Here is a 26,850-nt window from a genome sequence, read left to right on the forward strand (position 1 = left end):
AGTATTGACTTTTTCCACATGTTTTTGTTACAACCTGAATTTACAATTGATTGAATTTAGATTTTTTTTGTCACTGTCCTACACACAATGCCCCAAAATGTCAAAGTGGAATTATGTTTGTTGAAATTTTTACAAAGTAATGAAAAGCTTAAATGTATTCAACCCCTTTGTTATGACACGGCTAAATAAGTTCAGGAGTAAATTAGCGTAACATGTCACATAATACTGTACGTTGCATGGACTCTGTCTGCAATAATAGTGTTTAACATGATTTTTGAATGACTACCTCATCTCTGTACCCCACACATACAATTATCTTTAAGGTCCCTCAGTCAAGCAGTGAATTTCAAATACAGATTCAACCACAAAGACCAGGGAGGTTTTCCAATGCCTTGCAAAGAAGGGCACCTATTGGTAGATGGGTAAAAATGTAAAAAGCAGACATTGACTATCCCTTTGAGCATGGTGAGGTTATGAATTGCCCATTGGATGGTGTATCAATACACCCAGTCACTACAAAGATACAGGCGTCCTTCCTAATTTAGTTGCTGGAGAGGAAGGAAACCGCTCAGGGATTTCACCAAGGCCAACTTTAAAAACAGTTTAATGGCAGTGATAGAACTGAGGATGGATCAACATTGTAGTTACTCCACAATACTAACATCATTGACAAAGTGAAAAGGACACCTGTACAGAATAAAATATTTAAAAACATGCATGTTTGCATTAAGGCACTAAAGTAATTTTTAAAAATTGCCAAAGAAATTAACTTTTTGTCATGAATACAAGTGTTATGTTTGGGGCAAATCCAACACATTACTGAGTACCACTCTCCATTTTCAAGCATAGTAGTGGCTGACTCATGTTATGGATATGCTTGTAATTGTTAAGTATGAAAGTTTTTCAGGTTAAAAATGAAACAGAATTAAGCTAAGCACATGCAAAATCCTAGAGGAAAACCTGGTTCAGTGTGCTTTCCACCAGACACTTGGAGATTAATTCACCTTTCAGCAGGAAATGAACCTACCAAGAAGACAGGGAATGTTCCTGAGTGGCTGAATTACAGTTTTGACTTAAATCTGCTTAAGTCCATAGCAAGAACTGAAAATGGTTGTCTAGTACAGATCAACCAATTTGAGAGCTTCATGAATGTTGTAAATAACAGGCAAATGTTGTACAATTCAGGTGTGCAAACCTCTTGGAGACTTACACAGAAACACTCACAGCTGTAATCGCTAATAAAGTTGCTTCTACAAAGTATTGTCTCTGGTTTGAAAATGTATGTCAATTATATATTTCTGTATTTCATTTTCAGTACATCTGCAAAAATTTCTAAAAACATGTTTTCATTTTGTCATTAAGGGGTGTGTAGATGGGTGAGAATATATTAATCAATTTTGAATTCAGGCTGTAACAATGTGGAGTAAGTCAAGGAGTATGAATACTTGAATGCACTGTAGGTCCATGCAAAACTTGTATACCATTACTTACCTAACAAACACTCAATGTAAAATATATGCACTTCTAAATGTAATTTAACTAACATTTAATCATACTTGAATATTGACCCCAGCCCACAGGCCCACTTTCATGCCATGCCTGTGAAGGGTAATGGGGCTTTGTTTGTTGTGCATTTTGTTTCCTTGGAGTCCTTATTTTGAGCACAAGGTGGCGCCAGATTGTAATTCGTGGTCACAGCTTCAATGTTTTTGCAATATTACAATTCCAGGTTGCCATAGGACAAAAATAAAACAATAACACCATGCTGGTGTGCACTACATTTGCATTAAATTCCAAGTGGAAAATTACCACACAAAGAAAACAATGTGCCTAAGTGCTATTAAATCTTACAGAAAAATGAATTGCTGTCGAATTTTGGGGAGTGCAGGTGGTGTCGGAATCGTGCAGAAGACCCTTGCAGCGGTCAGGGTGTTGGAGTGTGGGCAGGCGTGGCAATGGGCTGGTCCAGGCGCGCTCAACGATGAAAAACAGCGGGGATATACAGCAGGCGGCCGCGGTATAGGAAGACATAACGGAATAACCTAGGGCTATAAACATTAGCGTTGCATTTTAATTATAGCAGATTCTGTTGTTTGGGTTTTAAGTCCTAAGGCAGAGGGTGTGACGCGCATCCACAAAAGAAAAGCCGCAGAGAATGCAGTGAGGTAAGAACAGACATAACCAGCTATCAGAAGTTATTTTTTTACTTTGATGTAATTTCGTTTTTTGTAATTTAAGCTATCAACATTTTCGTGACCATCCATTGGGCGATACGACATTGAAATGTAGTCTATTGATCCTTTGCTAGTAGTGTGATGCATGCCATAACACTGATCTGACAATGACCAGTATCAGATGTAGAAAATAAAATCGTTTCTAACCGGAAAGTAATAACATTTATAATTCCCAATAATAAACTAATTCTAAGAGGTAGCTGCTTCACCGTTTCCTCACAACTTTGCAGCCTTTACATTTTTATTGGCCTGCTAATCATCACCAGCAAGCTGTTTTGCAGCAGCAAACATGGAGGCAGTCTTACGGTTTATAGGCATTATTCATGAGAATTATATCATATGTATTTATTTCGATGGAAGAAATACGTTTCTCTTGGCTCTATACGAATTACATGGTTTTGTTTGTATTTGCTGATATGCGCGGCACAGTGCTCTTATTTTCAAACGTTAAATCGCATAACATGAATTGGATTATATCACGAGAAGGACCGTCTTGCATGGATGCATTCTTTATTTTTTTAATCTTTGGTGATTGGTTAGTCGCTTTTTATTATGCAGGTTGGGGTTTGTGTAGGCAGGCTATAATTGGATTCGTGATGAACAGAAGTGGCCCCCTCCGCCTCACACGTACCGTCTGGGTACCACCATAACAGGCCCCTGCTCTATAGCTTGGCATATTGCGTGTGCATGGCCATTCGTTTAGATCTGCCTACCAGGCTAGGTCGAAACTCTACAGGTTGAGACAATGATGACCGTCACACATCTGGGACCAGCGTTGTTGCTAACTAGCATAGCTGGTCCAATTGTTGCAAAGAGTCATGGGATATTAGAATAACGTTGTCTTAACCTTTGTTATCTTCAACCAAGCTGCCAGGCAGGGCTGAAAAATCAGTCGCGCAGTGGGTGCTACCTTGGTGCTGATGTTGCAGCGCTGCTCGTCTGGTTGCTAGGCAGCCATTCAGGGGCCATGGGGCGGCGGCCCCATGAGGGATGCAGGGATGCTGTCATGAAGGAACTGTACAAAATAGGAAGGATTTTTTTTTTTTTTCAGGAGACATTTGAATGTAATTTACAACCCCCAGAGCATTGTTTTGAATGGATGATAAATTATGTTGAACAGAAGCTTTAGTCATCCTAGTCAAGTGACTTCATGCATGTTTATATTCATGAAGTATATCTTATAATTAGCTATTGCTTGAATCACCTATTATAATCACATCATCGTTAAGGTAACTTGGGAGAAAACGCCCCCTTTAATGGAAATGTCTATTTTCTGACAGAAAAAAACGATGTTTCTTAATATATACTGTTGAAGTCGGAAGTTTACATACACTTTGGTTGGAGTCATTAAAACTCGTTTTTCAACCACTCCACAAATTTCTTGTTATCAAACTAAAATCAAAAGAAATCAGCCAAGTCCTCAGACAATTTTTTTTAGACCTCCACAAGTCTGGTTCATCCTTGGGAGCAATTCCCAAATGCCCGAAGTTACCATGTTCATCTGTACTAACAATAGTACGCAAGTATACACACCATGGGACCACGCAGCCGTCATACCGCTCAGGAAGGAGACACGTTCTGTCTCCTAGAGATGAACGTACTTTGGTGCGAATAGTGCAAATCAATCCCAGAACAACAGCAAAGGACCTTGTGAAGATGCTGGAGGAAACAGGTACAAAAGTATCTATATCCAGAGTAAAACGAGTCCTATATCGACATAACCTAAAAGGCTGCTCAGCACTGCTCCAAAACCGCCATAAAAAAGCCAGACTACGGTTTGCAACTGCACACAGGGACAAAGATCGTACTTTTTGGAGAAATGTCCTCTGGTCTGATGAAGCAAAAATAGAACTGTTTGGCCATAATGACCATCGTTATGTTTGGAGGAAAAAGGGGGATGCTTGCAAGTCGAAGAACACCATCCCAACCGTGAAGCACGGGGGTGGCAGCATCATGTTGTGGGGGGTGCTTTGCTGCAGGAGGGACTGGTGCACTTCACAAAATAGATGTCATCATGAGGCAGGAAAATTATGTGGATATATTGAGGCAACATCTCAAGACATCAGTCAGGAAGTTAAATCTTGGTCACAAATGGGTCTTCCAAATGGACAATGACCCCAAGCATACTTCCAAAGTTGTTGCAAAATGGCTTAAGGACAACAAAGTCAAGGTATTGGAGTGGCCATCACAAAGCCCTGACCTCAATCCTATAGAAAATGTTACACCAGCCCTGTCATGAGGAATGGGCCAAAGTTCACTCAACTTATTGTGGGAAGCTTGTGGAAGGCTACCCGAAACGTTTGACCCAAGTTAAACAATTTAAAGGCAATGCACCCAAATACTAATTGAGTGTATGTAAACTTCTGACCCACTGGGAATGTGATGAAAGAAATAAAAGCTGAAATAAATCATTCTCTCTACTATTATTCTGACATTTCAAGTGGTGATCCTAACTGACCTAAGACAGGGAATTTTTACGAGGATTAAATGTCAGGAATTGTGAAAAACTGAGTTTAAATGTATTTGGCTAAGGTGTATGTAAACTTCAGACTTCAACTGTAGATATGTGCATACTGGCTATCATTAGGCAAACATATTTTGAAGGAAAATAAGTGGCAGAATTATATATTTTTTGTTATTCAATAAAAACAGAAACATTAGAAAGGTGGCGTTTAGCGACTAGATGGAATCTGTTCAATTGTACAGGTACATACAGAGAAACTACACGTAAGGTAAGATGTGGTATATATTTTATGTTCCAGATACTGATACTTATCATAAACATTATCTGTATGAAGTTAGTAAAAAAATCAATAGTGTATAGAGACCTAATGGTTGAAGAGAAAGTGAGAGGGATGCTGGAGCGGAGGAGAGGGGATACATTGCTGTCTGGAGAGAAAATGTCAAGATGAAAATGCATTCTCAAGATCACAGTTCATCAGTGGAACTTTCAAGCTGCTTATCTATTTCTCATAGATGTTTCTATTGTTGTGAAGATTACAATTTCATATTTCATTCCAGTTAACTTCCTTTCATACGATATGTTGTTCTCACCTAGATAATGCGTGACAGTCAAAGGATCAGAAGTCTGCCCACCCATAATTTATTATGTTCAGTTTATTGGCGTCATTGTGGATAACTATAAATGAAACCATAGCATCCTTTCAGAATAGGCCTGCTCCAATCCTGGGGCATGTTTTGCATGTCTAGATGGTGGTGGTTGGACAGATTATATCAAATGAAAGATTATTGAATGCAGCTTATACAGCAGAACATGAAACCATTTACCCCTGGTCACGATCATGTTACATAATGTATTATCAGTCCAATCACAAATTAATGTGTCTCTTTGTCTTTCCTGTGCGTCTGTTCCTTTAACAACACACCCATGCTATTAAATGATCTGAATAAATCATGAGGACCAGAGCACAGAAGATATGAGACTGCTGATATTATACAAGGGTTCATTTAAAATGTTAACTGCCCTCCCATTACTGCCCAAGAGGGACTTTGATTTAAAAAATCTGATAATGCAATTTGGACTATTCATTTATTAAAGATTAGCTCATTATGTCCATAAATATGCAGGAAAATATTAAGACTGAGTTTTCTGCTATTTTTAGAACTTGAAATGAGAGGGTGTTTAGATCTAAAGTTCCAATGACAAAGATAATATTCACCAATATAGCTTATTTTAAATGTGTTAGGTGTGACAACTGGCTGAGTTAAAAGCGGGTTAGCATGGGTAAACAAGACAGAATCAATGCTGACTTTTTCCAAAGTAGGTACATAATTAGTTTATGTCCATTAACTGCAATTTCCCTCATTAACCTAATGAAAGCCTGGCCAGAGAAATCAATTTGGGATTCCTTGTGTTTATTTTTTATTTAAATAGGCAAGTTAGTTAAGAACAAATTCTTATTTACAATGATGGCCTACCCCGGCAAACCCTAACAACGCTGGACGATTGTGCACCACCCGATGGGACTCCCAATCACGGCCAGCTGTGATACAGCATGGATTCGAACCAGGGTCTGTAGTGATGCCTCTAGCACTGAGATGCAGTGCCTTAGACCGCCGCGCCACGTGGGAGCCCTCATTATACTCCTATTCACCCCCTAGTTCCTCTAACTGCATCTCCTGCTCTCAGTCAGGAGAAAGACTCGGCTGCCATATCAGGAACATTTGTGCATTTATAAGGGTTGATAAATGCATGTAATGCATATGGACATTTAATGTGGTTTCCACATGTCCAGCTCCTAATTTGGACTGGCAGAGATGCTCATCATAAGCAGCAGCAATGGGAGGTGAGTGAACTGAGGGCATAGGTTTCGCCTGTCAGAGCTCCCCTCTCTTTCCTCTGGGTTTTCCTGGAGCTCAGGTGAAGAGGCTTGCCCAGCTCTAATAGCAGTATCGAATTAGTGGATACTCTCACTGCTCTCAGGGCAGGTCTACCGGTTTTGACTAGCAGAAGAGACTTTCGTAGCAGGTTAGGAGAACTTAAGCAGCAGGTTAGGAGGATTAGCGTGGCAGGTTAGGAGAATTAGGTTAGGGTTAGCTAAAATGTTAAAATTGTTCCTGACGCGACTTGAACATATCTAGCTACAACCAGGCCTGCCCTGAGAACGGTCTTGGTTTTCACTAATGCAATGTTGTGCTCTAATAGTGGGGAAGGAGAAGGAGGTAGAAATGGGTATAGACTACTAAAGCCCGACCTCTGTGACGTCCTAGTCATTATAGCCCTCCCTGGAGAGAGAGAGAGCTGCTCTCTGTCTGCTACTCTCCTCTCAGCAGCTGTGCCCACTTGCAGTGACTCTCACACAAAGAACCAGACAGTTTTGACACACTCACAGGTTGTGTGCCAAATGGCACCCTTTTCCCTATATAGTATAGCCTTATGGGCCCTGGTCAAGTGTAGTGCACTATATAGGGAATATGGTGCCATTTGGTTTGCAGACACTCCAAAGTGTAAGTGTTTGGGAGTAGAGTGAATCCGTTAGAGGAGGAGTTAGGAGTGCATTTAGATACTTGAATGTTTACAGATTATGGTTAAAAACTGTTTACGAGCTTAGGAAACCATACCAACACAAAGTGCATCCTGAAATTCACCATTTAATATCTAAAGGAATAGTTCAAACTAAATATAAATGTATGTATTTGTATTTTTGTAATTTGTAAACGAACATAGCCTACATTAGTTTGGTTAACTATACATTTACCATCACTGATGTTCCTGCAGTTGGTGTAGGCTAATTGTATATTTCATCACTATGTTTGCCTGTTCTTCAGATGTTTACCCTACCAGGGCGGGATATTTTTATGTGATGTTGTGAGCTATATGTGGCTAATCTGAGCAGTTCAGTTTTGAATTTGTGTCAGCACAGGAGAGAGGGTGTGGCGTGTTAAGGGTCTAATCTGCTTTTAGCAGAAATGTGTGTGTGTGTGTGTGTGTGTGTGTGTGTGTGTGTGTGTGTGTGTGTGTGTGTGTGTGTGTGTGTGTGTGTGTGTGTGTGTGTGTGTGTGTGTGTGTGTGTGTGTGTGTGTGTGCGTGTGTGCGTGAGTGCCTGTAAATGTGTGTGTTTACTGGGTGAAGGTTGGTTGGCTCTTTTTGAAAACCTTTCCGGTAATTCTTTACTGGTTCTCCAATTACTGGTCATCTATGATTGAGTTGACTTCCTGTCGTAATGCTGCTGTCTGAGCTCTTACTGCTAATGCTGCATTTCTCCACTCCCCAGCCTACGGCACACACAGGCTTTACGCTGTGGAATAGCTCATCCCTAGTGTGGGGTGGGAGGAAGGCTTCTGTGTTTGTGTCTATGTTGACATTTAAAGCTGGAATCCTTAATGGTGAAACAGCCATCCGTTTGTGATATTAAAACAACAAAATTACAACAAACAACGAACACAGTTTTTCCCCCTCTGACATCATTGCACGCACGATAGAAGAGCACAATATGTACTGCAATGTTGTTTGACCATGCTGCCCGACGCTCCTCAGCTCGGCAACAAAATCAGTGACAACAGTGGTGGGGCGGCCAGTGGCGCTATTTCCCCTACTGCAGACTCCATCTTTAAGGCTAATGATTGGTAACTGCAGCAGGTTAGACAACATTAAACTCAAATGTATTACAGCATATGCATGCACTGTATTTATTGTGCATTGCATTTTGCATTAAATTAAGTTCTTCACAAAATGCTAAATATATCTCTTTGAAACTGCAATGAATTTTATTTTCCCTCTCCTCTCTCCCCAGCTCTTCCCACTCATCGTCCTGTGGCACCCCCCTGTGAACAGTAGAAGATGAGCACCTCGCCCACCCCTAAGGGCACGCCTGTGCAGTGGAGCCCCATTGATGGGGCCCCTAGTGATAGGGTCCCCGAGGCCCTGGTGTCTCCACAACACTACACACCCGGCTCCTCTGAGCCCCAACACAAGAAACGGGTCTCCAGCCTCCTGCAGAGCCCGGTGAGTACACTCACTGTGTGTGTGCATGTTCTTGTGTGTGCGTCCAGTCGGCTTGGGTCTATGTGTGAGTGTGCACACACGTCTGTGTGTCTCTGTGTGTGCATATACACATACTGTATGTGTGTGGGAGACTTTTCAAGAGTATTAAAAGAGACCCTCTTGATACATACAGGGACCTGTGTGTATCAACAGCGGTGCAGTTCTTGACACAAACCGGTGCGCCTGGCACTTACTACCATAACCCTTCACCCTCACCCTTCACCCTCCTTCACACACACACATTACATGTCTCTGTTGTCTCAAGGCTTAACAATCCTTCTTTAACCTGTCTCCTCCCCTTCATCTACACTGATTGAAGTGGATTTAACAAGTGACATCAATAAGGGATCATAGCTTTCACCTGGATTCACCTGGTCAGTCTATGTTAGGGCTCTCCAACCCTGTTCCTGGAGAGCTAGCATCCTGTAGCTTTTCACTCCAACCCTAATCTAGCACACCAGTTTCTAATAATCTAGCAACTAGCCTGTACCGTTCTGAGTGTTTTAGCTCTCAGGCTAATTGTGGGTGTATTTTAACTACCATGTTAATAGCTTGTCCTGTGTGTGTACGTGCGTATGCATGCTGCGTGTGTGCTGGGTGTATGTGTGTCTGTGTGTGTGTGTGTGTGTGTGTGTGTGTGTGTGTGTGTGTGTGTGTGTGTGTGTGTGTGTGTGTGTGTGTGTGTGTGTGTGTGTGTGTGTGTGTGTGTGTGTGTGTGTGTGTGTGTGTGTGTGTGTGTGTGTGTGTGTGTGTGTGTAGTCTTTCCGGGAGGAGCTGGATGTTCTGATCCAGGAACAGATGAAGAAGGGAGGCAGCAGCTCCAACCTCTGGGCTCTGAGGCAGATAGCTGACTACATGGCCTCTCAAGGCTCCCCTGCCGCCTTATCCACCTCCCCCTCCAGTACAGGTAATGTGTAGGTACACACACACACACACACACACACACACACACACACACACACACACACACACACACACACACACACACACACATGCATGCGGACGCACATACACATACACACACTCAGAAATAAACATGCACACATAAATAAACATATTCATGGATGTACAGGTTCAAATACACATCAAATACATGTCTAACACCAAGACACAGACAAGTAAATCACCTGACCAAAAGATTAACAAACAAACACACAAGATAATGTTCTCTGATCTGCTATTGACTCCTCTCTACTTTCAATCTTTCCCTGTGTAGGCATGATGATGGTGACGCCCATCAATGACCTGCATGGCTCGGAGCCCAGCAGCATGGTGAAGGGAGAGAGGCTGATGCGCTGTAAACTAGCCAGTGTCCACCGCCTTCTGGACCTCTACGGCTGGGCCCAGCTCAGCCACACCTGCCTCACCGTGAGTAGACCTGCCTGGCTGACACACTCTTTTGGTCTTTCTTTCATTATTTTGCTTTGTTCTTTTAGAACCCTATTTTGACAATGCAAAAAAGCACTACTGTCAAAAGAGATGGTTTTAGTAACATAATTACCATTACAATGTCCATGAGGGTAAAATTGTATGCAGGTTTTGAAACTTTGAAGCAGATACTTGACTATGCACTTATGGAACTAATTTTGAAAGGACAACATCACAGCTTTTTTGTCACTACTTAACTTTCTCTCTCTCTTTGTGCTTTCTATTTTTACATTTGGCCTCATTCTCTCTCTGTTTGTTTTTCTACCCATCCCTTCCTTATCTCTATCCCTCTCTCTGTTTGTAAAGTTTGATATCTGACAGAGTTGTGTGTGTGTTGTCTCCTGTCAGCTGCGTGTCAGTAAGGAACAGGAGCACTTCCTGGTTCCGCCCAATGGCTTGGCCTATGGTGAGGTCACTGCCTCTAGCCTGGTGAGTTCACTACTAATGTCGAAGATTTTTTATAACTAACCCAAGATAGACCAGAGTCTGTCGTTTCCAATGGGAGCAAAGGAATCATAGTGGGCAGAACAAGCAAGGAGGTGGGCAGAGCGTTCAAGCATTTATTTTCATATTTCCATTAGGGAACACCTACTCTGTGAAGTGTGTGTGTGCAATAACTCAATTTCCCTTGCACTCCTTGTAAACAATCTACAAAACACAGTCCACTCTGTTACAGATAGTTTTGGAAACAGGAAATTGTATGGAGATCAAATGTTTCATCAATAAGAAAATTAGTAGAATGTCTGCCAAAATCCGTCTCGCTCCATCTTCTCCCACTGCCGGCCACTGGGCTTCCTCTCATAACCATATTTGGTGGTGAGTGGAAACACCAACCGGATGCTTCACATTTATACCACTGGTGAAATATCTGTCTCATTGTTCTAACTGTGCTAACGATGCGCCACAGTCACAAAGGAAACTAAAGATGTCCACTTCATTGGAAAACAAATATTCAGTGATAAGTGTGCTGCTTGTTAACCCTGAACCATATTTGATATTGTATGATAAAACATAAGCTGATTTGTTTCTGGTTGACATAGATAAGTACTAATTATTCAGTCAACTTATTAAATAATGCTTTTGCTCACCTTTTTTTTTTTTTTTTTTTTTCCACCTTTATTTAACCAGGTAGGCTAGTTGAGAACAAGTTCTCATTTGCAACTGCGACCTGGCCAAGATAAAGCATAGCCGTGTGAACAGACAACAACACAGAGTTACACATGGAGTAAACAATAAACAAGTCAATAACATGGTAGAAAAAAAGAGAATCTATATACAATGTGTGCAAAAGGCATGAGGAGGTAGGCAATAAATTGAATAATTACAATTTAGCAGATTAACACTGGAGTGATAAATCATCAGATGATCATGTGCAAGTAGAGATACTGGTGTGCAAAAGAGCAGAAAAGTAAATAAATAAAAGCAGTATGGGGGGTGAGGTAGGTAAATTGGGTGGGCTATATACCGATGGACTATGTACAGCTGCAGCGATCGGTTAGCTGCTCGGATAGCAGATGTTTAAAGTTGTTGAGGGAGATAAAAGTCTCCAACTTCAGAGATTTTTGCAATTCGTTCCAGTCGCAGGCAGCAGAGAACTGGAAGGAAAGGCGTCCAAATGAGGTTTTGGCTTTAGGGATGATCAGTGAGATACACCTGCTGGAGCGCGTGCTACGGGTGGGTGTAGCCATCGTGACCAGTGAACTGAGATAAGGCGGCACTTTACCTAGCATAGCCTTGTAGATGACCTGGAGCCAGTGGGTCTGACGACGAACATGTAGCGAGGGCCAGCCGACTAGGGCATACAGGTCGCAGTGGTGGGTCGTATAAGGTGCTTTAGTAACAAAACGGATGGCACTGTGATAAACTGCATCCAGTTTGCTGAGTAGAGTATTGGAAGCTATTTTGTAGATGACATCGCCGAAGTCGAGGATCGGTAGGATAGTCAGTTTTACTAGGGTAAGTTTGGCGGCGTGAGTGAAGGAGGCTTTGTTGCGAAATAGAAAGCCGACTCTAGATTTGATTTTGGATTGGAGATGTTTGATATGAGTCTGGAAGGAGAGTTTGCAGTCTAGCCAGACACCTAGGTACTTATAGATGTCCACATATTCTAGGTCGGAACCGTCCAGGGTGGTGATGCTAGTCGGGCGTGCGGGTGCAGGCAGCGAACGGTTGAAAAGCATGCATTTGGTTTTACTAGCGTTTAAGAGCAGTTGGAGGCCGCGGAAGGAGTGTTGTATGGCATTGAAGCTCGTTTGGAGGTTAGATAGCACAGTGTCCAAGGAAGGGCCAGAAGTATACAGAATGGTGTCGTCTGCGTAGAGGTGGATCAGGGAATCGCCCGCAGCAAGAGCAACATCATTGATATATACAGAGAAAAGAGTCGGCCCGAGAATTGAACCCTGTGGTACCCCCATAGAGACTGCCAGAGGACCGGACAACATGCCCTTCGATTTGACACACTGAACTCTGTCTGCAAAGTAGTTGGTGAACCAGGCAAGGCAGTCATTAGAAAAACCGAGGCTACTGAGTCTGCCGATAAGAATATGGTGATTGACAGAGTCGAAAGCCTTGGCCAGGTTGATGAAGACGGCTGCACAGTACTGTCTTTTATCGATGGCGGTTATGATATCGTTTAGTACCTTGAGCGTGGCTGAGGTGCACCCGTGACCGGCTCGGAAACCGGATTGCACAGCGGAGAAGGTACGGTGGGATTCGAGATGGTCAGTGATCTGTTTGTTGACTTGGCTTTCGAAGACCTTAGATAGGCAGGGCAGGATGGATATAGGTCTGTAACAGTTTGGGTCCAGGGTGTCTCCCCCTTTGAAGAGGGGGATGACCGCGGCAGCTTTCCAATCCTTGGGGATCTCAGATGATACGAAGGAGAGGTTGAACAGGCTGGTAATAGGGGGTGCGACAATGGCGGCGGACAGTTTCAGAAATAGGGGGTCCAGATTGTCAAGCCCAGCTGATTTGTATGGGTCCAGGTTTTCCAGCTCTTTCAGAACATCTGCTATCTGGATTTGGGTAAAGGAGAAGCTGGGGAGGCTTGGGCGAGTAGCAGCGGGGGGGGGGGGGGGGGGGGGGGGGGGCGGGGCTGTTGGCCAAGGTTGGAGTCGCCAGGAGGAAGGCATGGCCAGCCGTTGAGAAATGCTTGTTGAAGTTTTCGATTATCACAGAATGTCTTCATCAAGCGACCTTTTTTGTTTTGCTTTGCATTGTAATAAAAATGGTAATATGCACTGTAATAGGACTGTAATAGGACTGTAATAGGAATGTAATAGGCATTACATAAATATATACAGGTGCTAGTTTTGTCAGGAACAACTAAGTATCCAAACAAGTGTAAAAACCAAATAGAACTCATCTCAGTGCTGCTGCTGGTGGTGTTGATGCGTAGTTGTCTCCTCCCAGGTGAAGGTGAACATCCTGGGGGAGGTGGTGGAGAGGGGCAGCACCCCCCTGGGGGTAGACCTGGGGTCCTTCAGCCTTCACTCAGCCATTTACTCCACCCGGCCAGACGTACGCTGTCTGCTGCACCTCCACACCCCCGCCACTACCGCTGTGAGTCACACACACCCACACCCACACCCACACCCACACACACACACACACACACACACACACACACACACACACACACACACACACACACACACACACACTTGTTGCACATCTGTAATTAGTTTAGAATGTTTTTTTCTAATGGAGTGGAGTCCTAGGACTCACCCGGTAGTAGTACTCCTGCACTTGAGATTTGGAGGTGTGTTGGTAGAGCATGGAGCTTGCAACACAAGGGTTGTGGGTTCGATTTCCACGGGGGACAAGTACGAAAAATGTATCCACTCACTACTGTAAGTCGCTCTGGATAAATGACTAAAATGTACAGTAATAATAGGTATAATATAACAATGTATTAGATGACAATATAAGATTAGGCGTCATGAAAAACCATGCTAAATCCTACTGTGACTTATAGTTAGTTGTCTGTGTGTGCAGGTGTCAGCCATGAAGTGTGGCCTCCTGCCGCTGTCCCATGAGGCTTTGCTGGTGGGTGAGGTAGCGTACTACGACTACAACAGGCTGATGGAGGACGAGGAGGACAGAGTGGGGCTCCAGAAGAGCCTGGGGCCCACCTGTAAGGTGAGGACATTACAGCAGAACAAGGGGTTAATGTGACATGCTTGTGATTTAGTTCTGATACTGCTCATTTGCTGCTTGAGACAAATATCTCCAATAATAGGGAAAACATAAGCTCAATTTACTATATTTTTTGTGAAACCATAAGAATTGTGATGACAGGGTCAAAGAAAAATAAGAGTGTACAGTCGTGGCCAAAAGTTTTGAGAATGACACAAATATTAATTTCCACAAGTTTGCTGCTTCAGTGTCTTTAGATATTTTTGTCAGATGTTACTATGGAATACTGAAGTATAATTACAAGCATTTCATAAGTGTCAAAGGTTTTTATTGACAATTACATGAAGTTCATGCAAAGAGTCAATATTTGCAGTGTTGACCATTCTTTTTCAAGACCTCTGCAATCCGCCCTGGCATGCTGTCAATTAACTTCTGGGCCACATCCTGACTGATGGCAGCCCATTCTTGCATAATCAATGCTTGGAGTTTGTCAGAATTTGGGTGTCCACCCGGGTGTCCACCCGCCTCTTGAGGATTGACCACAAGTTCTCAATGGGATTAAGGTCTGGGGAGTTTCCTGGCCATGGACCCAAAATATTGATGTTTTGTTCCCCAAGCCACTTAGTTATGGCAAGGTGCTCCATCATGCTGGAAAAGGCATTGTTCATCACCAAACTGTTCCTGGATGGTTGGGAGAAGTTGCTCTCGGAGGATGTGTTGGTACCATTCTTTATTCATGGCTGTGTTCTTAGGCAAAATTGTGAGAGCCCACTCCCTTGACTGAGAAGCAACCCCACACATGAATGATCTCAGGATGCTTTACTGTTGGCATGACACAGGACTGATGGTAGCGCTCACCTTGTCTTCTCCGGACAAGCTTTTTTCCGGATGCCCCAAACAATCGGAAATTGGATTCATCAGAGAAAATGACTTTACCCCAGTCCTCAGCAGTCCAATCCCTGTACCTTTTGCAGAATATCAGTCTGTCCCTGATGTTTTTCCTGGATAGAAGTGGCTTCTTTGCTGCCCTTCTTGACACCAGGCCATCCTCCAAAAGTATTCGCCTCACTGTGCGTGCAGATGCACTCACACCTGCCTACTGCCATTCCTGAGCAATCTCTGTACTGGTGGTGCCCCGATCCCGCAGCTGAATCAACTTTAGAAGACGGTCCTGGTGCTTGCTGGACTTTCTTGGGCGCCCTGAAGCCTACTTCACAACAATTGAACCGCTCTCCTTGAAGGTCTTGCTGATCCGATAAATGGTTGATTTAGGTGCAATCTTACTGGCAGCAATATCCTTGCCTGTGAAGCCCTTTTTGTGCAAAGCAATGATGACGGCACGTGTTTCCTTGCAGATAACCATGATGGACAGAGGAAGAACAATGATTCCAAGCACCACCCTCCATTTGAAGCTTCCAGTCTGTTATTCAAACTCAATCAGCATGACAGAGTGATCTCCAGCCTTGTCCTCGTCAACACCCACACCTGTGTTAATGAGAGAATCACTGACATGTCAGCTGGTCCTTTTGTGGCAGGGCTGAAAAGCAGTGGAAATGTTTTTTGGGGATTCAGTTCATTTGCATGGCAAAGAGGGACTTTGCAATGAATTGCAATTCATCTGATCACTCTTCATAACATTCTGGAGTATATGCAAATTGCCATCATACAAACTGAGGCAGCAGACTTTGTGAAAATTAATATTTGTGTCATTCTCAAAACTTTTGGCCACAACTGTATGTACTCTATTCCTAGGTGCTGGTGCTTCGAAACCATGGTATTGTGGCCCTGGGGGAGTCAGTGGAAGAGGCTTTCTACACCATCTACCACATCCAGGCTGCCTGTCAGATCCAGGTACAGAGACACACATACTGACATCCATCCAGCCTGCTCCATCCTGCCAAAGGCTTGGGGCACAACTCTGACTGCCCCATTGAGAGAGTGAGAGAACTCCCAGACTCATAGCTCAGTGACTGTGTGTGCACGAGAGAGAGAAACAAAGAGAGCTAAAGAGCGAGAGAGAGCGAGAGAAGAGGAGAGAGAGAGAGAGAGAGAGAGAGAGAGAGCGAGAGAGCGAGAGAGAGACAGCGAGAGAGAGAGACAGCGAGAGAGAGACAGCGAGAGAGAGAGACAGCGAGAGAGAGACAGCGAGAGAGAGAGAGAGAGAGAGAGAGACAGTGAGAGAGAGAGAGAGAGAGAGAGAGAGAGAGAGAGAGAGAGAGAGAGAGAGAGAGAGAGAGACAGCGAGAGCGAGAGAGAGAGAGAACTGCCAGAATGTTAGCTCGTTGACTTTGTGTGTATGTGTAAGAGAGAGAGTGATAGCATTCGCATGAACAGCTTTGGCAGTTTCACGCCTGATTGCTTGTCCTTGCCTTAGTACCCTTGTACTTTGACTGTCATATGTGCAGTACTGTAACTGTACCGCGTGTCAAACCCAAGGCATAACACACTGCTGCAATCTTGTGATGTGCTGACAGGTGTCAGCATTGTGCAGCGCTGGAGGGGAGCAGAACCTGATCATGCTGGACCGCTCCATCCACAAACCCATCGCTGCAGGCACCGTGGGCTGGGCCGGGTCTACCTTCGGCCCCCTGACCAAGAGTCGACTCGGGGAGCACGAGTTTGAGGCTCTCATGAGGACCCTGGACAACCTGGTGAGATCACAACACAGAAACAAATGTACAATGCTGCAAGCATTCTCAATGTAGTGGAATGATTTACAATGGTGCAAAAATGCTCAAAGTAGTGTAATGGGGACAGTCATTAAGAATAGGGCAGGTATAATGTTCTTTAGGACGTGCACTAAAATAGATATTCTCACCCCCTACCTTAATGAATTAACATCCACCATAAACAGTACTTAGAAAATCCAGAAAATAACAGTGGTCCAGACACAGGTCTAACCTACTTTAAACTTCAGGGTGTGGATCATATGGATCACTTGTACCCCTGGACATTGGACATTGACAATACATCAGTCAGACACACAGTACTGGACATGACAGGGGACATTACACATAAACCTCCCTCTCCCCACCCTCCAGGGTTACCGTACCGGCTACGCCTACCGCTTCCCCGTGCTGCTGGAGCGCTCTCGGACACGGAGAGAGGTGGAGGTACCCGCCACGGTCCACTCCTTCCAGTTTGAGGAGGAGGGGGTGCACCCGTTACCCCGCCAGCACCCCTACGCCCAGCGGCAGCAGCAGGCGAAGACACGCTGGCTCAACACCCCCAACTCCTACCTGAGGGTAAACCAGGACCAAGCCAGCCCCGGACACCAGCACACCACAGTAAGTACCTGAGAGCTAGGCCAGCCCCGGACACCAGCACACCACAGTAAGTACCTGAGAGCTAGGCCAGCCCCGGACACCAGCACACCACAGTAAGTACCTGAGAGCTAGGCCAGCCCCAGACATCAGCACATCACAGTAAGTACCTGAGAGCTAGGCCAGCCCCGGACACCAGCACACCACAGTAAGTACCTGAGAGCTAGGCCAGCCCCAGACATCAGCACATCACAGTAAGTACCTGAGAGCTAGGCCAGCCCCGGACATCAGCACATCCCAGTAAGTACCTGAGAGCTAGGCCAGCCCCGGACACCAGCACACCACAGTAAGTACCTGAGAGCTAGGCCAGCCCCGGACACCAGCACACCACAGTAAGTACCTGAGAGCTAGGCCAGCCCCGGACACCAGCACACCACAGTAAGTACCTGAGAGCTAGGCCAGCCCCGGACATCAGCACATCACAGTAAGTACCTGAGAGCTAGGCAAGGCCCGGAATCCAGCACACCACAGTAAGTACCTCAGAGCTAGGCCAGCCCCGGACACCAGCACACCACAGTAAGTACCTGAGAGCTAGGCCAGCCCCGGACACCAGCACACCACAGTAAGTACCTGAGAGCTAGGCCAGCCCCGGACATCAGCACATCACAGTAAGTACCTGAGAGCTAGGCCAGCCCTGGACACCAGCACACCACAGTAAGTACCTGAGAGCTAGGCCAGCCCCGGACACCAGCACACCACAGTAAGTACCTGAGAGCTAGGCCAGCCCCGGACATCAGCACACCACAGTAAGTACCTGAGAGCTAGGCCAGCCCCGGACATCAGCACACCACAGTAAGTACCCGAGAGCTAGGCCAGCCCTGGACACCAGCACCCCACAGTAAGTACCTGAGAGCTAGGCCAGCCCCGGACACCAGCACACCACAGTAAGTACCTGAGAGCTAGGCCAGCCCCGGACACCAGCACACCACAGTAAGTACCTGAGAGCTAGGCCAGCCCCGGACATCAGCACACCACAGTAAGTACCTGAGAGCTAGGCCAGCCCCGGACACCAGCACACCACAGTAAGTACCTGAGAGCTAGGCCAGCCCCGGACACCAGCACACCACAGTAAGTACCTGAGAGCTAGGCCAGCCCCGGACACCAGCACACCACAGTAAGTACCTGAGAGCTAGGCCAGCCCCGGACACCAGCACACCACAGTAAGTACCTGAGAGCTAGGCTAGCCCCGGACATCAGCACATCACAATAAGGAGGGCCTTAGTAGAGTGGGGGACTAGCGGCCTGTCCAGGGGTGTACTTGCACATCAAGCTGCCTCTCAATACAGAAACAGGAGATAGGCTACTGCCCTATGGGCCGGTCTAGCTCGGACAAGGCTTTCTTTCTTACTTAGTTTCAGAGGGGGACTGGGGAGGAGCCTAGGAGGTAGTACATAGACTAGTACCACTACCTCCTTTGTGTCCATTCTCAATCTCTGTTGTCAAATCAATGTTCATTCCAACATTTATGCTAACTGGTAATGGATACTACACTGAACAAAAATATAAACACAACATGTATAAATAAAATGAAAGATCCCAGACATTTTCCATACGCACAAAAAGCTTATTTTGTACACAAATTAGTTTACGTCCCTCTTAGTGAGCATTTCTTCTTTGCCAAGATAATCCATCCCCCTGACAGGTGTGGCATATCAAGAAGTTGATTAAACAGCGTGATCATTACACAGGTGCACCTTGTGCTAGCGGCAATAAAAGGCCACTCTAAAATATTTTGTTTTGTCACACAACACAATGCCACAGATGTCTCAAGTTTTGAGGGAGCGTGCAATTGGCATGCTGACTGCAGGAATGCCCACCAGAGCTTTTGCCAGAGAATGTAATGTTAATTTCTCTATCATAAGTCGCCTCCAATGTCGTTTTAGAGAATTTGGCAGCACGTGCAACCGCCCTCGCAACCGCAGACCACATGTAACCACGCCAGCCCAGAACCTCCGATTCCAGCTTCTTCACCTGCGGTATCGTCTGAGACCAACCACCTGGACAGCTGATGAAACTGTGGGTTTGCACAACCAAATAATTTCTGCACAAACTGTCAGAAACCATCTCAGGGAAGCGCATCTGCATGTGCTCGTTGTCCTCACTAGGGTCTTGACCTGACTGTAGTTCGGCGTCGTAACCGATTTCAGTGTGCAAATCCTCACCTTCGATGGCCACTGGCAGGCCGGAGAAGTGTACTCTTCACAGATTAATCCCGGTTTCGACTGCACCAGCCAGATGGCAGACAGCATGTATGGTGTCGTGTGGGTGAAGGGTTTGCTGATGTCAATGTTGTGAACAGAGTACCCCATGGTGGTGGTGGGGTTATGGTATGGGCAGGCCTAAGCTACAGACAATGAATGCAATTGCATTTTATCAATGGCAATTTGAATGCACAGAGATACCGTGACGAGATCCTGAGGCCCATTGTCGTGCCATTCATCCACTGCCATCACCTCATTTTTCAGCTTGATAATGCATGGACCCATGTTGCAAGGATCTGTACACAATTCCTGGAAGCTTAAAATGTCCCAGTTCTTCCATGGCCTGCATACTCACAGACATGTCACCCATTGAGCATGCTCTGGATCGACGTGTACGACAGTGGGACAACATTCCACAGGCCACAATCAACAGCCTGATCAACTTTATGCGAAGGAGATGCATTAGGCAAATGGTGGTCACACCAGATACTGACAGTTTTTCTGATCCACGCCCCTACATTTTTTAAGGTATCTGTGACCAACAGATGCATATCTGTATTCCCAGTCATGTGAAATCCATAGACTTGGGCCTAATGAATTTATTTGAACTGACTGATTTCCTTATATGAACTGTAACTCAGTGAAATCTTTGAAATTGTTGCATGTTGCGTTTAGATTTTTGTTCAGTGTAATCTAACAGATTTACATTGTTGTTTTTATTTCAAATATCTATTATATTAGCATTTCCACAAAGGAATATGAATAACAGATGTAGCCTTTAACAGCTATTAAAAGCTATGCATGTGCCACTAATTCATGTGTGCATGAAAAGGAGAGTTATTTAAAAACAGGCTGTTTGCTATAATAGTTCAGGGAAAGAGATGGCTACAGAGAGCTCCAGCAATGGAGTCCTTTCAGACAGAACAATACCAGGCAGGCAGAGACCCTCATACACCAGGCAGGGGGAGGAGACTAGCTCTCCCCCTTTCTCTCTCTCCCTCGCTCTCTCCTCTTCTGTACCTCCCACTCTCTCTTTCTCTTGTCCTCTGCATTGCAGGGGAAAGCCCAGTGCTGGTGTTGATTACTGCAGTGCTGAGTCTGCCCTCTGGTGGTGGAAAGGAAAGGCATGATAGTGATGTTTCTGTCCATCTGTCTGAGAACACGTGTGATAATAATAACACTGCATAAAAAATGACAACAACAACACTGTATTAAAATAATGGTTTAAAAAGATGGCTATGATTTTATTAAAACATGAATGCAGAGTCAAACAGCCAAGGCTGTTTATATACAATAGAATATCAGGAGGATGTCCTTCAAGAAAGACACATTGCCCAGCCAAATGCCATTCCCTCTCTCTCATATAAGAGAAACTTTATGAGAAATGTCAATTTGTTTTTGTAATTGAAAGCACAAATGTGTTGATGGAGGAAAAGCATTTGAAGCAATGTTTATGGTATGTTTATGGGATGGGTAATGCTGCAGAACTCCTGACCTGTAACACTGTCATCTCCCCTTCCTTAGTGGCTGAAGACAGAGGAGATGCAACAAGGTAGTGGAGCCATCAAGATTGAGAACTCAAATCAGTTTGTTCCTCTTTTTACCAACCCTCAAGAGGTGCTGGAAACACGAAATAAGGTACTTCTGCCTTAATGCTCTCAGTAAGCCACGATGTCACAGTATGGATATACCGCAGGGATCGCATGGTTTGGTTCTGGGTTTTCAGCCTTTCGGGTTGTTGTTGATGTTGTTGTTTATCTCCAGATCAGGCAGCAGAACCGGCAGGACATGAAAACAGCAGGACCCCAGTCCCAAGTACTAGCCGGTGTCATAACGGATGATAGTCCACCGGTAAGGATCAAGTACTAGGCCTACAGTGCTGTGGTTAATGGCTAGTGCAGGAGAATGTGTAAATGCTTGTTTTTTACGTTTTGATTTGATGTACTGTATTTCTGTCTTTCACGTTAAACTGAGGCCCTGTGTTGGGTTGGGGCCTTCAGGGTGGTGGACCCTTGGGGGCAGGGCCCGGCGACCAAGCTACAGTATATTGTGTGCAAGTAAAGAGAGCTCTACATTATTATTATTATTATTGTTATGTAATGAATTCTATGGAGGATGTGCTGTTGCTGTGTGTATATGTACAGTATGTACTGTATATGTGTAGATGTACAGTTGAAGTCGGAAGTTTGCATACACTTAGGTTGGAGTCATTAAAACTAATTTTTCAATCTCTCCGCACATTTCTTGTTAATAAACTAAAGTTTTGGGTACTCGGTTAGGACATCTACTTTGTGCATGACACAAGTCATTTTTCCAACAATTGTTTACAGACAGATTATTTCACTTTTAATTCACTGTATCACAGTTCCAGTGGGTCAGATGTTTACATACACTCAGTTGACTGTGCCTTTAAACAGCTTGGAAAATTCCAGAAAATGGTGTCATGGCTTTAGAAGCTTCTGATACGCTAATTGACATCATTTGAGTCAATTGGAGGTGTACCTGTAGATGTATTTCAAGGCCTACCTTCAACCTCAGTGCCTCTTTGCTTGACATCATGGGAAAATCAAAAGAAATCAGCCAAGACCTCAGAAAGAAAACTGTAGACCTCCACAAGTCTGGTTCATCATTGGGAGCAATTTCCAAACGCCGGAAGGTACCACGTTTATCTGTACAAACAATAGTACGCAAGTATAAACACCATGGGACCGCGTAGCCATCATACCGCTCAGGAATGAGACACATTCTGTCTCCTAGAGATGAATGTACTTTGGTGCGAAAAGTGCAAATCAATCCCAAAACAACAGCAAAGGACCTTGTGAAGATGCTGGAGGAAACAGGTACAAAAGTATCTATATCCACAGTAAAACGAGTCCTATATCGACATAACCTAAAAGGCCGCTCAGCAAGGAAGAAGCCACTGCTCCAAAACCGCCATAAAAAAGCCAGACTACAGTTTGCAACTTCACATGGGGACAAAGATCGTACTTTTTGGAGAAATGTCCTCCGGTCTGATGAAACAAAAATAGAACTGTTTGGCCATAATGACCATCGTTATGTTTGGAGGAAAAAGGGGTAGGCTTGCAAGCCGAAGAACACCATCCCTCCCGTGAAGCACGGGTGGCAGCATCATGTTGTGGGGGTGCTTTTCTGCAGGAGGGACTGGTGCACTTCAAAAAATAGATGGCATCATGAGGTAGGAAAATTATGTGGATATATTGAAGCAACATCTCAAGACATCAGTCAGGAAGTTAAAGCTTGGTCGCAAATGGGTCTTCCAAATGAACAATGACCCCAAGCATACTTCCAAAGTTGTTACAAAATGGCTTAAGGACAACAAAGTCAAGGTATTGGAGTGGCCATCACAACGCCCTGACCTCAATCCTATAGAAAATTTGTGGGCAGAACTGAAAAAGCGTGTGGGAGCAAGGAGGCCTACAAACCTGACTCAGTTACACCAGCCCTGTCAGGAGGAATGGGCCAAAACTCACCCAACTTATTGTGGGAAGCTTGTAGAAGGCTACCCGAAACGTTTGACCCAAGTTAAACAATTTAAAGGCAATGCTACCAAATACTAATTGAGTGTATGTAAACTTCTGACCCACTGGGAATGTGATGAAAGAAATAAAAACTGAAATTAATCATTCTCTCTACTGTTATTTTGACATTTCGCATTCTTAAAATAAAGTGGTGATCCTAACTTACCTAAGACAATTTTTACGAGGATTAAATGTCAGGAATTGTGAAAAACTGAGTTTAAGGTGTATGTGAACTTCCGACTTCAACTGTATGTGTGTGGTTGTTTACATTTGTTTCCAAACCCATTCAAATTAAATATTATTAAAAAATTTAATAAAAACTGAGGCCCTGTGGTCTTGTCGCAAGAGATGTGATGATTAACCTGTTGTCCTGGTTAAATAAAATTCCTAACCCAGCTGCAGAAGCTGCTTTGACCGCCTAACCATCCCCACTAATCATCCCACTCCCCTGCTTCTCATTGTATCATTCATTAATTAATTAATTCAACCCCTCACCTTCCACCCTGCTACTCTTCCCCAGGTCCAGAAAAATCTGCACGTTGCTGTAAAAATGTGTGCTCTCAGTCAACAAGGTAAACAAATAAATAAGATGGTCTGAGAAGACATGAACCATGAAGACAAACCAATGAGCTCTTTTGGGAGCAAACACAAAGAAGACTTGGAAGACTTAGCAACCTACATCTTTTCTGGGTAGTCATTATTTGGGTGTTGAAACTGAAATGAGATGGGGAAACCCCTTGGGTTGACAATGATTAACAAAACCACAGAAATTATAATATCCTTCCCTTCTCCTTTTCATCCTAGTCTCCAGACCCGGCAGAACTTGCAAAACTTGAGCCGGAGACCCCCAACCCATTTAACCAGCTGACAGACAAGGAGCTGGAGGAGTACCGCAAGGAGGTGCAGAGGAAAGCAGAAGGTCACAGAGATGGTAAGTGCACTGCTACAGATAGAGATCTTAATTTGAACTATATTGTCACAGCAAAATAATCCTTCAGCAATAGAATTTTAACATTTAGTTAACTCAGACTGTACAGTTAATGTGTCTTTCTTTCACCTATTCCTAATTCATTCCTAACTCTGCCTCACAACTCTTGCACATTGCTAACTAGAATTAGCTCTATGTACTCCTCACCCCACACTGGCTGTCTCTCTATGTTCTCCTCTGTCTGTCTGTCTGTCTGTCTGTCTGTCTGTCTGTCTGTCTGTCTGTCTGTCTGTCTGTCTGTCTGTCTGTCTGTCTGTCTGTCTGTCTGTCTGTCTGTCTGTCTGTCTGTCTGTCTGTCTGTCTGTCTGTCTGTCTGTCTGTCTGTCTGTCTGTCTGTCTGTGCGTCAGTAGGGGATGAGGTGGAGAACAAGAAGGAGTCTCCCCCAGCTATCTCCCCCACCAACAACCCTCACCCCTGCAATCCTCCACCCTCAGGTGAGACTCGGCCGGGAGTGCTGAACACACTCAGCTGTCTCTGCTTGCTTTGCATACAGGAGAGAAGGACTGCTCAAATTCCTACATGATAATATGCGGGACCCTGTACTGTTGCCTCCACTATGTGCCTCTTCAACTGCTCATTGACAATGCCTGTTGCACTGACAGTCACTAAATGTGGGCATCAGTATCGGTGATATGAAATATTTTCTAAAATATTTAAATCCAAATTGAGATGTGTAACTTGGACTTTTGCATTAAACATACATTGATATCAATGCATGGAGTGATGTGCATGAATCTCAATTAGAACAATATTGTATAAGAATTTCAATGTCTGAGTAACATGGGATTTCAGTTCTGATGATGTGAGGTTTGGTGGTGGTTGTTGTTGTTGTTTTTGTAAATGTGCCACATTTCAGCGCTGTCTTGTGATGGCCATCTGTCTCCACACCTACTGTATGTACCCCTCTCCTTCGGTCTCTGTCTTCGTCTTTGTCTATGTTCGTCTGTCTACACTGACTAATAGGGCACCCCTCTGGTACTGAGATATTGTTTCAATAGTAAGTACTGAGAAACAAACTGTAAGAAGTTGTTGCACTCTCTATAGCCAAGCATGTTGGGCACAACTGCAATGACATGACATGTCTGCTGTGTACTGTTCCATGCTGATAACACAAACAAAGCCATTTAATCTGATTGCATTTCTTTCTTTGTTTTGTTTTACGCCAATTATCCAACAAGATGAGACTAAGACAGCCTCCACGGCAGTGCAGAATGGGAATGGAGAGGAGGAGAAGCAGACCACGGAAGAGCTGGAGAAAGGGATGAAGGCTTTGTCTACCAACGACACTTCTACACCCCCAGCTGTGCCACTCGCTAAACTGCCCAGCAACACCCCTGAGGGATCCCCCTCCAAGTCCCCCTCCAAGAAGAAAAAGAAGTTCAAGGCCCCATCATTTCTAAAGAAGAGCAAGAAGAAAGAGCAGAAAGAGAAAGCTGAAACTTGAGGGGACATGTAAAATGCTTCTGACACAAACCACTCCATTTCTAGCCACATACACAGAGGCAAACACACTCACTCAAGTTTCCTAAATGTATGGTTCAGTCCCTCTCATCACGTCTTTGTGCCCACCCGCTTCTATCTATACTATCAAACAATTTGTTAAAACATTACTTGTTTTTGTGCATAGGATTTAGAAGTAATTCTAATTCTATGTTTTTTTTGCAATATTGTTTCTCTACAACTCACAAATGATCATGAAACAATCCACAACAATGCAAAATGAAATAGAATCAACAACACTCCAACTGAATTATGCACCCCTTATTTATGATGAGAAGTAATGCACTTGACACGTATATGCATATAAACCAATGTTGCATTGAAGCATCCTCATAGGCACCCCCTGGTCTTGTCATATTTATTTGTTTTTAATAGTCAGATGAAGGTCACAGGTATGTACAGTAATGCGAGCACAGGTGCAGTATATGTAGAATTATGCAGGTATAATAATGTGCTCTTTTTGGCAAAAGTCTTGTTCCATTTAAATAAACTATTCAAGTCATAGACAGCAGGGGGAAAAAGAAAATAAATACTTACAAAATGTAATTCCCAACATTAACCTGAAAGCTATAAATGCCACTAATACCAAGCAAGGATATGATATACTCATTATGGAATAAACTTGTTGCTTGATGTTGCAAACTGAAGCCCAACTAAAAGGCACTAAACATTCCACTTATCCCCAAAATTGTATTTGAAATATGTGTACAAAATACGTCTTTACAGCTGTAATTATTTTTATGATCAGTAGCTGTTATCTAAATGCTGATGTGTGATATCTTTTTTTAATGTATTATTTACATTATCTACATATTAGAATGTAAAGTGAAAAGTTCCAAGGTTAAAATGTACCAGTCATTAAATATTAAGTTGATTTCAATCCAGTTTGGTTTGATCTGTTATTTGTTTGTTAACCTAGCAACTGTACTTTACTTGATCATATGAGTGTCAGGTACAGTAAAGGCCAGTTCTAGTTCTGATACTTACGGAAAAT

At 44.0% G+C, this 26,850-nt stretch overlaps 1 protein-coding gene across 1 annotated transcript; it reads left to right on the forward strand.

Annotated features, from left to right (window-relative positions):
* The first annotated feature begins 1,937 nt into the window (after positions 1-1,937).
* Positions 1,938-26,726, forward strand: LOC120063345 (beta-adducin-like). The gene is made up of 15 exons (XM_039013675.1): positions 1,938-2,165; positions 8,489-8,700; positions 9,499-9,646; positions 9,956-10,107; positions 10,516-10,596; positions 13,579-13,728; positions 14,164-14,307; positions 16,057-16,155; positions 16,779-16,955; positions 17,346-17,591; positions 21,353-21,466; positions 21,593-21,679; positions 24,172-24,298; positions 24,707-24,790; positions 25,535-26,726. Exons 2-15 carry the CDS (start codon positions 8,536-8,538, stop codon positions 25,798-25,800), a joined length of 2,040 nt encoding a protein of 679 aa, XP_038869603.1. The 5' UTR covers positions 1,938-2,165; positions 8,489-8,535; the 3' UTR covers positions 25,801-26,726.
* The last annotated feature ends 124 nt before the right edge of the window (positions 26,727-26,850 follow it).

Source organism: Salvelinus namaycush, chromosome 18 (genome assembly GCF_016432855.1).
Source record: "Salvelinus namaycush isolate Seneca chromosome 18, SaNama_1.0, whole genome shotgun sequence".
Classification (NCBI taxonomy): domain Eukaryota; kingdom Metazoa; phylum Chordata; class Actinopteri; order Salmoniformes; family Salmonidae; genus Salvelinus; species Salvelinus namaycush.